The 16144-nt window shown below is 33.2% G+C and overlaps 1 protein-coding gene across 4 annotated transcripts in view; it reads left to right on the top strand.

Moving 5' to 3' along the window:
• LOC147230055 (voltage-dependent T-type calcium channel subunit alpha-1I-like) overlaps nucleotides 1–16144 on the top strand; it is a 133995-nt gene that overhangs the window by 77509 nt on the left and 40342 nt on the right. For all 4 annotated transcript variants that reach the window (XM_086153194.1, XM_086153193.1, XM_086153192.1 and 1 more), the window contains 7 exons: nucleotides 1123–1301; nucleotides 3374–3500; nucleotides 3769–3894; nucleotides 5003–5092; nucleotides 7603–7795; nucleotides 11183–11334; nucleotides 12192–12301. In XM_086153194.1, coding sequence (XP_086009320.1) covers nucleotides 1123–1301; nucleotides 3374–3500; nucleotides 3769–3894; nucleotides 5003–5092; nucleotides 7603–7795; nucleotides 11183–11334; nucleotides 12192–12301 — 977 coding nt within the window. The remainder of the gene's footprint in view (nucleotides 1–1122; nucleotides 1302–3373; nucleotides 3501–3768; nucleotides 3895–5002; nucleotides 5093–7602; nucleotides 7796–11182; nucleotides 11335–12191; nucleotides 12302–16144) is intronic.

The raw sequence follows: 16144 nt of genomic DNA, 5'->3' as shown, positions 1-16144 counted from the left end.
TGTGTGTGTGTGTGTGCATGCATGTCATGTGTCTTGTTGCTGTCAACAAGCTATTGTCCTGCAGCAGCTGAATGCCTCCTCTGTCTCCTTTCTCCTGCCCTTCTGGTTTTACCTTGTCTTTCCTTTGTGCTCCAAAATTCTATTTTCCCCAGAGACAGTTTATTATGCTGATTTGTTTCATAAACACGGTATAAACCGATGCATTGCTGTCTTTAAGTGGCCCCGTCTCAGACTGAAGCCATATTTGAATGTAACCGTCCAGACAGTCTAACACTATTTTTTATTTTATCCTTGTCATTGCTATCGTCCCTCTGTTTATGTTGTCGTTTTTTTCTTTTATTTTCATCCCGTTGTTGTCCATCCTTATCCTTGATGCTGTTGTTCCCTTTTGTCTATTTATTTGTGTTTTTTTGGTTTTTTTTGCTATTTTCTAATTGCCTCTCTATTTATATTTATATCTATATTAAATAAAAACTCAGGTAATAATTCCAACGGAAATGGTTGATCATTTCCTAGGCGTCCCGCTACTAATTGATCCACGGACCGGTACCAGTCCGCAACCCGGGGAGTGGGGACCACTGCCCTACAGCACACCTCACCACTGTCTCACAGCGAGCATACATGTCCTGCACCAGTCTCCAGCCTCCAGCCTCACCATTTCAGACGACTTCCTCTCATTCATTCACTGTCTTGCTGTGACTAACCTTCATTCCTCTCCTTTCCAGAGCATACCTCAACCTCTCTAGATGTTCCTCAACCTGTTCTCTGCTCTCACTATACATCACAATTTCATCTGCAAACATCATGGTCCATGGAGAGTCCTGTGTTACCTCATCTGTCAGCCTGTCCATCACCATTGTGAACAAGAAGTGTCTCAGAGCTGATCCCTGATGGAGTCCCACCTCCACCTTGAACTTCTCTTTTACCCCAACAGCACATCGTACCACTGTCTCACAGCGAGCATACATGTCCTGCACCAGTCTGACATGCTTCTCTGCCACTTTAGATTTCCTCATACAACGCCAGAGTTTCTTTCTGGCACCCTGTCATATGCCTCTTCTAGGTCTGCAAAAACACATCTTATTTTATCTTATCCGAACAGATTTCTTTTCTCACCTCCAGGTTGTTTCGATGGGCCTTTATATGGGCGAACAGGCGTATTTGCGGAGTAGCTGGAACATTCTGGACGGCTTCCTGGTTTTCGTGTCTTTGATTGACATCGTGGTGTCGATGGCCGGCGGGGCAAAAATCCTGGGCGTCCTTCGGGTGCTGAGACTGCTCAGAACACTCCGACCCCTCAGGTACAGAATCCGTCGTTATATCGCCGTCGTAATCGCTATTGAGCATCTGTGAAATATCTCATCCAGTTCTCCCGGGACTTGAGAGTTTCATAATAAACTTTTAATCTCTTCCCGCTATTTGGGATCCATTTAACTTTAATAGGCATCAAACGTAATTAACAAAGTGTCTTTAAGCATGATGTGTTTCCTGCTATAAAAGGTGTCCTATCGGGAGAATGGGTTTACATCACTGGATATAGTAACACCTAAACTAACTTAAATTGCTTATTTTTGCTCCGTCAGGACAGTTTTTTACTTTTAGCAGTGCCAGGTTGGCTAAACAACAGATCGGACAGATCGGACCAAATAATAGTGTAGTTGCGACACAGTTTTAAGGACTGTTTTTTTCACGCTGCAGGGTGATTTGGTTATTTTTACACTGATCTGTGTCATTTAATTGTGTTACCGCTTTTTAGTTTAACATGTTTCTATGTTGAGAAAAGTGTAACTTTACGAGAACAAATGAAGTGAAAGGCATACGCAGCTCAGGTATTAAATGTTGTTAAAGGTTGTTCAGCTTTTTCACGCGATTAAATAAAAATTCCCTGTGTCTTGCCAGTATTTAAGAATGCAATTATTATTTGTTTTATTGTCCCATTTGGTCAAAAAAAAAATCTTTGGTCCACCTCGGAATCTCAAAAACAATGTTTTTTTTTGTATAGCATTTATACTAAACTTCTGTGAATATTTTTTGTCTGACTTTAGGAGTAATAATAATAAAAACAGTAATAATAAAATAATAAAATAATAATAATAATGATAATTATAGTACAAATAAATATATTTTCAGAGCACTTTCTATCACAGTGCTACAAATGAATAATGATGGATTTCAATTAATTTATTCCTCTGATCCTATATAATATAATATAATATAATATAATGTAATATGATTATTACATCTAAAAATTACATGTATATCTCTCGCCCTTATGTTATATTATATTATACTATATTATATTATATAAGGGCAAGAGATATATGTAATTTTTCATTTGAAATTAGACATACGTGAACATTAATTCTTGTAATAATAAGTGATACCGCTTGAATTTTTTCAGACTATTTTTTTTTTTGTCTTAATATTAACATAGAAAAGTCAAAACAACAGTTTTTTCAACAGTTTTCAAGAATCTTCTATCATACGCATTCATCTTCAAACATTTGCCTCCAAATCCTACTTTTTTTCAAAAATGACAGCTACTTTTTAGTAGATGACACATGTCAATCTCAAAATGTCACTTTATAGGTTTATTGGTTTAGGGTGTTTTTTAGCTATTATATGAAACAAATTCTTGTACTTCTATGACTTTTGCTCATAATTATAGTTACTTCTACTTGGTTGGCCTTATGGTTACTATTATCATAACCCACAATACTATAGCTTAAATCAGGGGAAGGGCAATTATTTGGACATTTCTTATTTAATTTTTATGCGCGGGCCAACTAGTTATCATGTAACTTGGACAAAATGAAAATTGTAATATTTCAATTTTTTGGGCATTTTATTTCGACTCTAAAATCATATGAACATATCATATATCATATATCATATACACATATAAACATTGTTTATATTGTATGTCATCATTCATACAAAATTGAAGAAAGGGAAACAAATAAGGAGTTTCTAAATTCAATATGGATTGAAAATACTTTAAAATATTTAAAGAAAATTGTTTGAAAAACCAGGTGTAAAATGCCCAGGTGTTGCATGGATAGACTGTAGATATACAGATAAAATAATACAATAAAATGAGAAAAATTATCAAAAAAATAAAGTTAAAAATGAATCACAAAAAATGCAAATGCAAAGAATAAAATAAATGCATAAGGAAAAAAAAAAAAATTGCAAAAATTAACAGTATTACAAGGTTCAAGTATTCTATATTGCACTCTATAATACTACACACCACATACTGTGCTATCCAGAATACAAACTGTCAGCTTTTTACACGATCATAACCTTTTTTAAATTACATCAAGTGGAAAAAGAAGAAGTTTAAAATGGGTGCCGTCCTCCTCGTCTGCAGAGTAATTAGCAGAGCTCCGGGTTTGAAGCTGGTGGTCGAGACGCTCATCACCTCCCTGAAACCCATCGGCAACATCGTCCTGATCTGCTGCGCCTTCTTCATCATCTTTGGCATCCTCGGGGTTCAGGTACCAGACGAATGACCGCCTTCTTCGTTTTCTCTTAATGAACCCTTTGTTTGCGCGGCCGATGATTTATTAAATCCGTTTTGAGTTTAACGGCACTTTTTTGTTTTCGTCTCCCGCGAGATCCTTCTTTCATCCCGACACCATGTTTTCAGCGACCGGCCTCATTATTTCGCTCAATCAGAGAAGCCGCACGGGCTCTTTTAGTTTGCTTTATATAACCGTGCATCTTTTTTTTTTGTTTGTTTCGTTTTGTTTTTTTCGCCGGTAGCTTTTTAAAGGAAAGTTCTTCTACTGCTTCGGCCCCGACGTGAAAAACGTCACCAACAAGTCGGACTGTCTGCAGGCCAACTTCAAGTGGGTTCACCACAAGTACAACTTCGACAACCTGGGCCAGGTGAGCTTCCGTCCTGCACGCTCTTGCGTTAATTAGTAATTATTAAAACAATAAAATAAAAATTACTCCACATTGATATGATGCTTATTTCAAAACTCAGAGTTGCATCAACCATAATTCTACACAGCAAAAAAAGGATGCGGTGAAAAGCATTTATGTATTTAAAGAATATTAATAACCAACATAATTGTTATTATTATTTTAATTAAATTGATCATATTAAATTAATTTATATATATTTTTTGTATTTATTTGATATTTTGATTATTATATTAATTATTAAAAAAATAGAATAAAAAATATTCCACATTGGTAATCTAAAAGGATATAATGCATATATTTGAAGAATATTAATAATTAACATTATTGCTATTAGTATTTTAATTAAATTGATAATATTATATTAATTATTAATTATTGAAAAATAAAATAAAGATTACTCCACATTGGTAATCTAAAAGGATATAATGCATATATTTGAAGAATATTAATAATTTACATTATTGTTATTATTATTTTGATTAAATTGATAATATATGAATTTATATATATATTTTGTATTTATTTGATATTTTGATTATCATATTAATTATGAATTATTAAAAAAATAAAATAAGAATTACTCCACATTGGTAATCTAAAATGATATAATGCTTATGTCAAAACTCGGAGTCTAACCTTATTGTTTTAATAAATATATCAGTTGTATTAACAGTAATTCTACATTTCTACATCAATGACAGGCACACACATCACATAATAAAATAATCACGGAAATATCAGGGTGAGAAAAAAAAAGGATGCAGAGATTTTTTTTTTTTTAGAATATTAATAATTAATGTTATCATCATTAATTAAAGTAATAATATTATATTCATGTACAGAAATATTGGGGTTGAGAAAAAAAAGGGCTGGAAAAAAAATGTAATTTGAAAAAAAGAAAAAAAAAAAAAAAAGCTGATCCAAAAGGATTCTATGCTAATGTCAAAGCTCTTATTATTATATTTGTAAACACAACCTGAGCCAGTTGAGCCTCCGTCCTGCACGCGCGGTGTTTTACGCCAGCGTTTCAAAAAATGATTAAACTTGTTTTATTTCCCCGTTTCAGGCCCTGATGTCCCTGTTTGTTCTGGCGTCGAAGGACGGTTGGGTCAACATCATGTACCACGGCCTGGACGCCGTGGGGGTCGACCAGCAGGTACCCATTTCTCTGCCACTAATAACATGTGCTAATTTATAAAAAATAATAATAATAAAAAAATGTTTAAAAAAATTCAATTTGAAAGAATGTATAAAAAAAAATAATAATAATTAATTAATAATAATAATTCAATTAAATAATGATTAATAATAATAATAATTTAAAGATTAAATATATATATATTTAATGATGATTTAATTGAATTATTATTAATAATTAATTAATAATAATTAAATTAAACGATTAAAATAATAATTTAAAGTTTAAATATATATATATTTAAAAAAATGTTAAAAAAAATATAGAGAAAAAAAAAATCCACTTTTGATTTCTGGTTTGTGTGTCATCATGAGCCGGAACTTTTGGCACTTTTTGCAGAACCTCATCCGGAACTAAACTTATTTTTCGTGGTTTCACAAAGCAAAGGAACCAGGGACTGTGGCCTACGATCACTTCCTAGAGTCGTTTTAGCGAGGTAGCAACAGAAAAGCTCTTGTCCAGGAGTAGCTCTGGATCTTCTCAGTCCTCCAGCTCACGGTGAATTCTCGTCGAAATCTTCTTGTCGTGGCGACCGGGACTTGAATTTCTTCCCCCGCCGACGTTTTCACCTCCTCGTCCAAGAGGCTTCTTCAATTCCTGGGAGTTGCATCCCATTTACATCCCGAACCGCTGCAGCCTAAACCAGCAGAAAACCCTGGTCGTTCCATCCTTGGGGATGAGCGACAAAACGTCTTCAGGTGAAGAAATTCAAGAGCAGTTGCCATGAAGAGAAGATTCCGACAGGAATATTTTCAGATTTTTGACATTTCGGAATCCCGTGAAGGACTTTGCAGCTCAAAATAACAACATCTCTCCACTTGTGACCTTGCTGTCGTCAACAACAACAACAACAACAACAAAATTTCGACAAGACTTGTTTTCCAGGAGCTAAACTCCTCCAAGGGCACCTTTTCATTTTGCAGTCAGAGACGACAGCAGGCGTGTTGAGCCGCATTTTGTAATAACATGGAATTTATAGAATATTCTCTGTTAATGCAACCTTTGAATAGTGTGCTGATAGTAATTGCTAAGTACTGCTACTAGGCTAATACAGTGATGCTAATAATAGGCCTAGCTTTTACAAATACTTTAAAGTAAAATAAAATACAATTACAAACTTATGCTTTAGAATTGTTATTACATAATGCACCATGTTATTACATTTCCTAGAAAATAAAAAAAGTTGCAAGTGCATTTTGTAATAATCTTCTCAATATGTAATAACTTATTACGTAATGCGGCAAAATTTATTACAAAATGCGATGGGGCAGTTTATTACAAAATGCGGCTTTATTACAAAATGAAATGAAAAAGTTATTCCATTTTGGACGTTTATTACAAAATGCACTGTTATTACAAAATGCGCCATTGACGAACGCCGCACTTATTTGGCCAATCAATGAGTTCCGATCACATTTAAGTTTACGTTAAATCGTCCCGTCTTGTTTCCAGAAAAGCGATGCGTGTTTGTTGTAAGAAATTCTTGACCGAGAGTTCGGTTATTTCTCCGATAAAAAACGTTTTCAGGTGAATTTTGATGAGTTTTAGGAAGTTAGTTGACTAATCGATACAGATTACATTTCAGCTAAATGTTGATTTTTTTCGGAATAAAATATCTACGTTTGTTTCAATCCATCCAAGTTTCTTCACTTGAGTTGTTTTCCATACAATTCACATATTTTATTCACAAATTTTTTTAACCTTTTTCATTTTAAATCCACCAGACATCAGTTCCCTTATTAATTCATCATTTTCACAATAATTAAAGTTAACGCCTTCCTTTATATTCTATAATATCAACATTATATTAACAGCCATGAATGACCCCATATTTCACCTGCACAAGACCTTTCAATAATTAGCAAACAATAAGTTGCAAAGTTTAAATTTTGAATTAATATTTCAATCCGCACTCTTTATTGTTGCGTATGTTGTTTTCAATTTATTTATATTTTTCTCCCTATTAAAAAAATAAGAAAAAAAAATCTCATCCTGCTCCACCACTGCACATATGACTGAATAAACACTTAAAATCCTTGAATTTGCACATTATAAACCGCATGCAAACAAAATGTGATATAATTCTAACTATTTAACTGTTTACATGTGCATTTAGAGGACTATTTACTCACGTGTGTTATTCCACGCTACTTGCATTTTGTTCTTGACGGTAATTTCAGATGTAAACTTGATAAAGTGTTGCATAAAAAAAGAGGAAATGTAAGATTGAACAAGAAACGCTGCTCACAGTGTCAAAGAACTGAAGCGGTTCGTTCGAATGGAACGGAGGAACAAATTAAAAACACACTTTACAAAGCAATCGGCGCCAAGAGTGTGACGTTGCAATAAATATAACCAGGTTTGAACTTTAAGCTCATTTTAGAAGTAAATCAAACACGATATCTGAGTAACTTGTTTATCTTCCCCTCTTTTCTTTCTGGTTGGATGAAATAAATCCGCCCTGCCAGCCGGTGACCAACAACAACCCGTGGATGCTGCTGTATTTCATCTCCTTCCTGCTCATCGTCAGCTTCTTCGTCCTCAACATGTTCGTCGGCGTGGTGGTGGAGAACTTCCACAAGTGCCGGCAGCACCAGGAGGTGGAGGAGGCCAAGAGGCGCGAGGAGAAGCGACAGAGACGCATGGAGAAGAAGAGGAGAAGTAAGATGGAGGGCGGCAAGGAGGAGGAGAGGATTTTAAGATTTTTTTTTTTATTTCTATTTTTTTTTTCCATTTTTATTTTGTCTTTCTCTCCATCAAAATGATCAAATCATGACATAAAATAATAACAGAAAGGAGGAGAGGATTTTGATTTTTTTTTAATTAACTCCTATTTTAGTTTGTTTTTCTCTCCATCAAAATGATCAAATCAGGACATAAAATAATAACAGAAAGGAGGAGAGGATTTTAAGATTTTTTTTTTATTTCTATTTTTTTTTTCATTTTTATTTTGTCTTTCTCTCCATCAAAATGATTAAATCATGACGTAAAATAATAACAGAAATAAGAGGATTTTAAGATTTTTTTTATCCATTTTTATTTTGTTTTTCTCTCCATCAAAATGATCAAATCATGACATAAAATAATGACAGAAAGGAGGAGAGGATTTTAAGATTTTTTTTTTAAATTTCTATTTTTTTTTCCATTTTTATTTTGTCTTTCTCTCCATCAAAATGAGATAAAATAATAACAGAAATAAGAGGATTTTAAGATGTTTTTTATCCATTTTTATTTTGTTTTTCTCTCCATCAAAATGATCAAATCATGACATAAAATAATAACAGAAAGGAGGAGAGGATTTTGATTTTTTTTTTAATTAACTCCTATTTTAGTTTGTTTTTCTCTCCATCAAAATGATCAAATCAGGACATAAAATAATAACAGAAAGGAGGAGAGGATTTTAAGATTTTTTTTTTTATTTCTATTTTTTTTTCCATTTTTATTTTGTCTTTCTCTCCATCAAAATGATTAAATCATGACGTAAAATAATAACAGAAATAAGAGGATTTTAAGATTTTTTTTATCCATTTTTATTTTGTTTTTCTCTCCATCAAAATGATCAAATCATGACATAAAATAATAACAGAAAGGAGGAGAGGATTTTAAGATTTTTTTTTTATTTCTATTTTTATTTCCATTTTTATTTTGTCTTTCTCTCCATCAAAATGAGATAAAATAATAACAGAAATAAGAGGATTTCAAGATTTTTTTTATCCATTTTTATTTTGTTTTTCTCTCCATCAAAATGATCAAATCATGACATAAAATAATAACAGAAAGGAGGAGAGGATTTTGATTTTTTTTTAATTAACTCCTATTTTAGTTTGTTTTTCTCTCCATCAAAATGATCAAATCAGGACATAAAATAATAACAGAAAGGAGGAGAGGATTTTAAGATTTTTTTTTTTATTTTTTATTTTTTTCTCAATTTTTATTTTGTTTTTCTTTCCATCAAAATGATCAAATCATGACATAAAATAATAACAGAAAGGAGGAGAGGATTTTAAGATTTTTTTTTTACTCAATTTTATTTTGTTTTTCTTTCCATCAAAATGATCAAATCATGACGTAAAATAATAACAGAAATAAGAGGATTTTAAGATTTTTTTTTACTCAATTTTTGTGTTGTTTTTCTCTCCATCAATATGGTAAAATCATGACATAAAATAATAACAGAAAGGAGAAGAGGATTTTTTTTTTCTTTATTTACCCCATTTTTATTTTGTTTTTCTCTCCATCAAAATGATCAAATCATGACGTAAAATAATAACAGAAATAAGAGGATTTTAAGATTTTTTTTTTTACTCAATTTTTATTTTTGTTTTTCTCTCCATCAAAATGATCAAATCATGACGTAAAATAATAATAGAAAGGAGAAGAGGATTTTTTTTTCTTTATTTACTCCATTTTTATTTTGTTTTTCTCTCCATCAAAATGATCAAATCAAGACGTAAAATAATAACAGAAATAAGAGGATTTTAAGATTTTTTTTTTACTCAATTTTTGTGTTGTTTTTCTCTCCATCAAAATGATAAAATCATGACATAAAATAATAACAGAAAGGAGAAGAGGATTTTTTTTTTTCTTTATTTACTCCATTTTTATTTTGTTTTTCTCTCCATCAAAATGATCAAATCATGACATAAAATCATAACAGAAATAAGAGGATTTTAAGATTTTTTTTATCCATTTTTATTTTGTTTTTCTTTCCATCAAAATGATCAAATCAGGACATAAAATAATAACTGAAAGGAGAAGAGGATTTTAAGATTTTTTTTTTACTCCATTTTTATTTTGTTTTTCTCTCCATCAAAATGGTCATGTAATGACATAAAATAATAACAGAAATATTGAGGTGTTAGAAAAGAAAATGGATTTTGTGAAAACATACACATTATTATTAATAATAATAATTATTATTATTATTGGTGAAATTGATAATATTATATTCATTTATATATATTTATTTATTTCATTTATTGATTTTTAAGTTTATTAGTAATTATTAAAACAATAAAATGAAAATCACTCTACATTGATATGATGCTTATTTCAAAACTCGGAGTTGCATTAACCATAATTCTACACAGAAAAAAAAGGATGCAGTGAAAAGAATTTATACATTTATAGAATATAAATAATTAACATTATTATTATTATTTTAATTAAATCGATAATATTATATTAATTCATATATATATATATATATATATATTTGTATTTATTAGATTTCTTGATTATCATATTGATTATCAATTATTAAAAAAAATAAAATGAAATTACCCCACATTGGTAATCTAGAAGGATATGATACTTGTGTCAAGACTTGTTTCAGTAAATATATCTGTTGCATTAACAGTAATTCTACATTTATTTATTATTTCTACATCAATGACAGGCACATACATCACATAGAATCAGATGATGAAATAATAACAGAAATATCAGGGTGAGAAATAAAAAGGATGCAGCGATTTTTTTTTTAAGAATATTAATAATTAATGTTATTATCATCAATTAAAGTAATAATATTATATTAATTTACAGAAATTTCGGGGGTGAGGAAAAAAAAGGGGTGGAAAAAAAAATGTGATTTGAAAAAAAAAAAAAAAAACACAGCTAATCCAAAAGGATACTATGCTAACGTCAAAGCTCTCATTATTATATTTGTAAAGACATGGTTTAATGAATGAATGAACGTGTCTTAATGAATGTGTCATTTGCTCCGTCAGTTAAATATCCCATAATGTTTGGATCCATAGATTATATGCAGGGGGTTTGGTTTTAAGCAACTTTTGACTTTTATTGCTGCCGTGAACAATCTGTTTTAAGTTTCAGGAACTCACTAGTATCATTTTCCCGTATTAATCCACATTTATCACACATTTGCATGAATTTTCTCTCGGGAAATATTATATAATTGAGCCTAACTTCTTTCTATTCTCATAATAATACATACATTTTCATAGTTATTCCTTTATTATCAACGTGCTGTATTTTTAATGTATTTTCTAGACTTTTTTTTTGTTTTTCCTTTTCCCTAAACAGAAGCCCAAAAACTCCCGTATTATTCCAGTTACGGCAACATGCGCCTGATGATTCACACGCTGTGCACGAACCACTACCTGGACCTCATCATCACCTTCATCATCTGCATCAACGTGATCACCATGTCCCTGGAACACTACAATCAACCTCACGTAAGGACCGATTCCTTTGTTTTTCCGGAGCCCGGTGGCGTTTTGTGAGGGGGAGTTAAGTCCGATTCTTTCGGAAACGGCGGGCGTTTGACCTTTTGGAAAAAAGGAAAATAACAAAAATGGGAGTTTTTTTGGGCTCTAACTGACTGAGCATCAGATAAATATCACAGGGCAGCATCCCCACTTATTAAACACTTATTATAACATTAATACTGTCTATTTATTCCTATTTTTCACCCCTACTGTCTATTTTTTCATCCTGTTGTCCAATCTTATCCTTGATATTGTTGCAGCTATTTATTTATTGATTTATTAAACACTTATTATAACATTAATACTATCTATTTATTCCTATTTTTCACCCCTACTGTCTATTTCTATTTTCTATTTCTTTTTCTATTTATGTTTTTACTTGTGAAGCATCTTTGAGTGTCATGAAAAGCGCTATAAAAATCCTATGTATTATTATTTATTTTTTTTTTTTCATCCTGTTGTCCATTCTTATCCTTGATGTTGTTGCAGCTATTTATTTATTGATTTTTTTTTTTTTTTTTCATATTTATTTGACTTTTTTGACATCCCCTATGGGGATCAATAAAGTTTATTTTATCTGATTAAAAAAAAAAAGGAGCAAACTCTTATGCACTCCGATAATCATTTATTTTGAAAATATTAATTGCAGGATTTTTTTTTTTTGCTCCTTTTTCGCCCCTGGTCTTTATTTCTATAAACAGTAGGAAGAATTCTAGTTTTACGTATTCTCTTACTAACCAGACACACTGCACGAGCACACACACACACACACACACACTCACGAATCTTCTTATTTTCTCTTTTTTTTTTTTTTTTTTTACCAGTCTCTGGATCTCGCCCTGAAGTACTGCAATTATTTTTTCACCTCCACTTTCGTGCTGGAAGCCGTCCTGAAACTCATCGCCTTCGGTGTTCGACGCTTCTTCAAAGACAGGTGCAGTGCTGCTTTATAATGTCTTATAACCGCTGGCTTTTTAACTTTCTTTTTTTTATTTCCCGTGTGTTTTATAAAAGTACGCGTGTGGAAGTTTAGTTTGTTTGCATTTTATATTTTTACCGCAAAAATAAATTAGTTTAATGGGACTGAAATGCCGTTCTATGCTGTGAATTTCCATACACAAATATCGTGTTCCAGAAAAAAAAAAAAATCCCGAAAACATCTCTTTAATTAGACTCAAATATATTAATAGAAAAAGATTCACTTTATATATTAAATTGTAACGGCTGTAAAATCGACGTTTTCTTAAGCGGATCATACATAGAAAACAGGAAATATATGTATATATTTTACTTTTTTCCAGTTTTCCGTGTGTAATTCATGCGTGTGTTTATATAAATAAAGGTAACAATGGAGCTCCAAGTCAATCACACTCGTGTGAAATCAAAATGTCCACTTATACATTTTATTTGGAATTATTTATGGACGTTAATCAGCCTGGTTGTGTTTTTTTTACACTTGAATCCAAATCCAGACCTCCTTGGGTTCATACGTTTGATTTCCATGAATCATTTTTGTGTGATTTTGTTGTCGGCACATTCAACGATGTAAAGAACAAAGTATTTCATAAGAATATTTCATTCATTCAGCTCCAGGATTCGTTATTTTTTGTCCCATTTTTATTTTATTTTTTGAGCAGTATATATAGATATAAACCAGAGATGGGCAAACTACGGCCCGCGGGCCGCATCCGGCACATTGGTCTTTTAATCTGGCCCACCAAAGATTAGAATTAGGTACAGAATTCATACTTGATGTGAATGATTGAATCAATAAATGTGGGAACTCAAACAGGAGATTATTTCATTTTCGGAGTCACCTGGGAACCTTTGCCCACCCCTGACATAAACATATATATATTTATGTTTTCCATGTATAATCAGCGAAAAAAAAAAACAGACTAATTTGATGTCAAGGGGCCGGAACAGTAAAATAATCACCTAGAAGTAACACCAAATTTTCCCTTTGTTTTCTTGTCAACAGGTAAATTATAAAAATCTTTATTTGTAATGAGCGGTTCCTCCAAAAAATATATGATGAATTAATTTTAAAAGTAATTATTAAAGAAGAATTGATGAAATTACACCCTAAAAAAAATTCTGAGTCAAAAGAGAAAATCTGGCCACTGGAATTTATTAGAAAATGGATTGTTAGCATGAATAAGAGGAGGTTTAATGTTTACAAGGCTATTCTGGTTATTAAATCAACCTTTTAGTTTTGCTAATTTTTTTTGCTATCATTTTTTCCTTTTTTTATTGAACTGAGAAGAGAAAGGATCATTTTAAACAACGTCACAAGATGTTTTTTCATCAAAAAAATCCATTTGTTTTCAAATTTTGAAGCAAAAACTACATTGCAAAGTTGCTTTTTCTTTTTGTCCTTGCCATTTTTTTTAACCCACTGTATAAAACCCCCAGATGCAAGCGAGAAAAAACTCACAAACACAAAGGATTATACCTTTGTGCAACTTGTTTAGATTTCAGGCACACAAAATATAGATTTTCCTCGAAAAAACAAGCCACAACTGAAGGTCCAACCCTTTCAAGTGTTCACCAATGAAAAAAAGCCAGTTTCAGATGTTCTAGGTCTAATTAGCCAAGATCCTAAACTGAATTAAATCACATTTTTGGAATCCCGACCTTTGTTTAACCCCCACCACCATTGAAAACACTTTTTTTTCCTACTCATATATTATTCACAGGAGTTCAGACTTCCGGTAATTGATTTGTCAAGATTCGTCCAGATGTGCACGACTGACTGTGAGACTGACGTCTTATTCTGTTCACTGTGACTCATTTAAGATACAGATTCGGGAGCTTATATTGCACTGATGGTAATTCAATGTCATTGGCTCATTTCAGCTGTTATTTGTTCAGATTAAAAGCAGGTCAAAACCAGAGAAGTATGTTAGACTGGTGCAGGACATGTATGCTCGCTGTGAGACAGTGGTACGGTGTGCTGGAGTGGTAACAGAAAAGTTCAAGGTGGAGGTGGGACTCCATCAGGGATCAGCTCTGAGACCCTTCTTGTTCACAATGGTGATGGACAGGCTGACAGATGAGGTTAGACAGGGATCTCCATGGACCATGATGTTTGCAGATGACATTGTGATCTGTAGTGTGAGCAGACAACGGGTAGAGGAACATCTAGAGAGGTGGAGGTATGCTCTGGAAAGGAGAGGAATGAAAGTTAGTCGCAGCAGAACAAAATATATGTGTGAATGAGAGGAACTCAGGTGGAACGGTGAGGCTACAGGGAGTGGAGATCAAGAAGCTGGAGGATTTCAGGTACTTAGGGTCAACAGTCCAGAGCGTAGGAGAGTGTGGAAAAGAGGTGAAGAGACGGGTCCAAGCAGGTTGGAATGGGTGGAGAAAAGTGTCAGGGGTACGAAGAGATAGAAGAACATCAGCCAGAATAAAAGGAAGGGTGTACAAGACAGTGGTGAGACCAGCGATGATGTTTGGACTAGAAACTGTTACAATGAACAAAAGACAGCAGGCAGAACTAGAGGTTGCAGAGATGAAGATGTTGAGGTTCTCTTTGGGAGTGACCAGGATGGAGAGGATCAGGAATGAGTCTATCAGAGGGACGGCACATGTTAGATGTTTTGGAGAGAAGGTCAGAGAAGCCAGACTGAGATGGTTGGGTCATGGACAGAGGAGGGAGAGGGAATATATTGGTAGACGGATGCTGGAATTGGAGCTGCCAGGCAAGAGGTCCAGAGGAAGACCAAAGAGAAGATTTATGGACGTAGTGAGAGAAGATATGAAGGTAGTTGGTGTGAGAGAGGAGGATCCAGAGAATAGGGTTAGATGGAGAAGGTTGACTCGCTGTGGCGACACCTGAAGGGAAAAGCCGAAAGAAGAAGAAGAATCTGTCACAGGGGTGCAGGACATGTACGACCGAGACAAAGTAATGATTGAGATGTTTTGGACATGAACAAAGGAGTGTTCATGTCCAAACCATGGTGAGGATCTGGGTAGAAGGTTGCTGAAGGTGAAGCTGCCAGGCAAGAGGTCTGGAGGAAGACCAAAGAGAAGATTTATGGACGTCTTGAGAGAAGATATGTAGGTGTGAGAGAGGAGGATCCAGAGAATAGAGTTAGATGGAGAAAGTTGACTCGCTGTGGCGACACCTGAAGGGAAAAGCCGAAAGAAGAAGAAGAAGAAGTAGAAGAAGAAGAAGAATTAAAAGCAGCTCAAAACAAAACATTGTGCTAATATAAATGAAATAAGACCTTGTTCTATCTGAAAGGAACGACATGCTTTCGTTGGCAAGGTGAGTCAGACCTTTTCAAGAAAAATGGAGGGGGGAAAAAAAAAAAGCCGCCCCCAATTAAGCAGGTCCGGTGGAGGAAATAAATAACAGGACGCCGGTTGATTCGCCGTCATCATTAGGGTTGGCAGGCTTTTCCGAAACGGACGGTGCCAAATTGGCAAACATGTTTTGCATGATGGATGCGTCGGGTTTGTATTTCAGATCAGGTGCGTGCCGGATTTATCGTCTTCCGAATGACCCTTCAAACTGGAATCAAGCTCAATAATGTCCCGAAGCACGAATCCTTGTTGTAAATAAAGCGATTGTAACAGGATGGGCTTTTTTTCTAAAGATAAGTCACGTCAGGGAGATGTTTGATAGTTCCTGTAACACCTCCTGAAATAAATACATAGCTTTATTAAGGATGAACTTCTCCTAAAATCAATGGGAAAACATGATGTAAAGCTTTTTAATTTTTTACACCTTTAATCTTAATTTTTTACACCATTTTAATTTAATTTA

This window comes from Fistularia commersonii, chromosome 10 (assembly GCF_037954325.1).
Source record: "Fistularia commersonii isolate RoL2024-O1a breed Wild chromosome 10, RoL_Fcom_v1.0, whole genome shotgun sequence".
Taxonomy (NCBI): Eukaryota; Metazoa; Chordata; class Actinopteri; order Syngnathiformes; family Fistulariidae; genus Fistularia; species Fistularia commersonii.
This window is presented reverse-complemented; position numbering and strand designations above follow the sequence as displayed.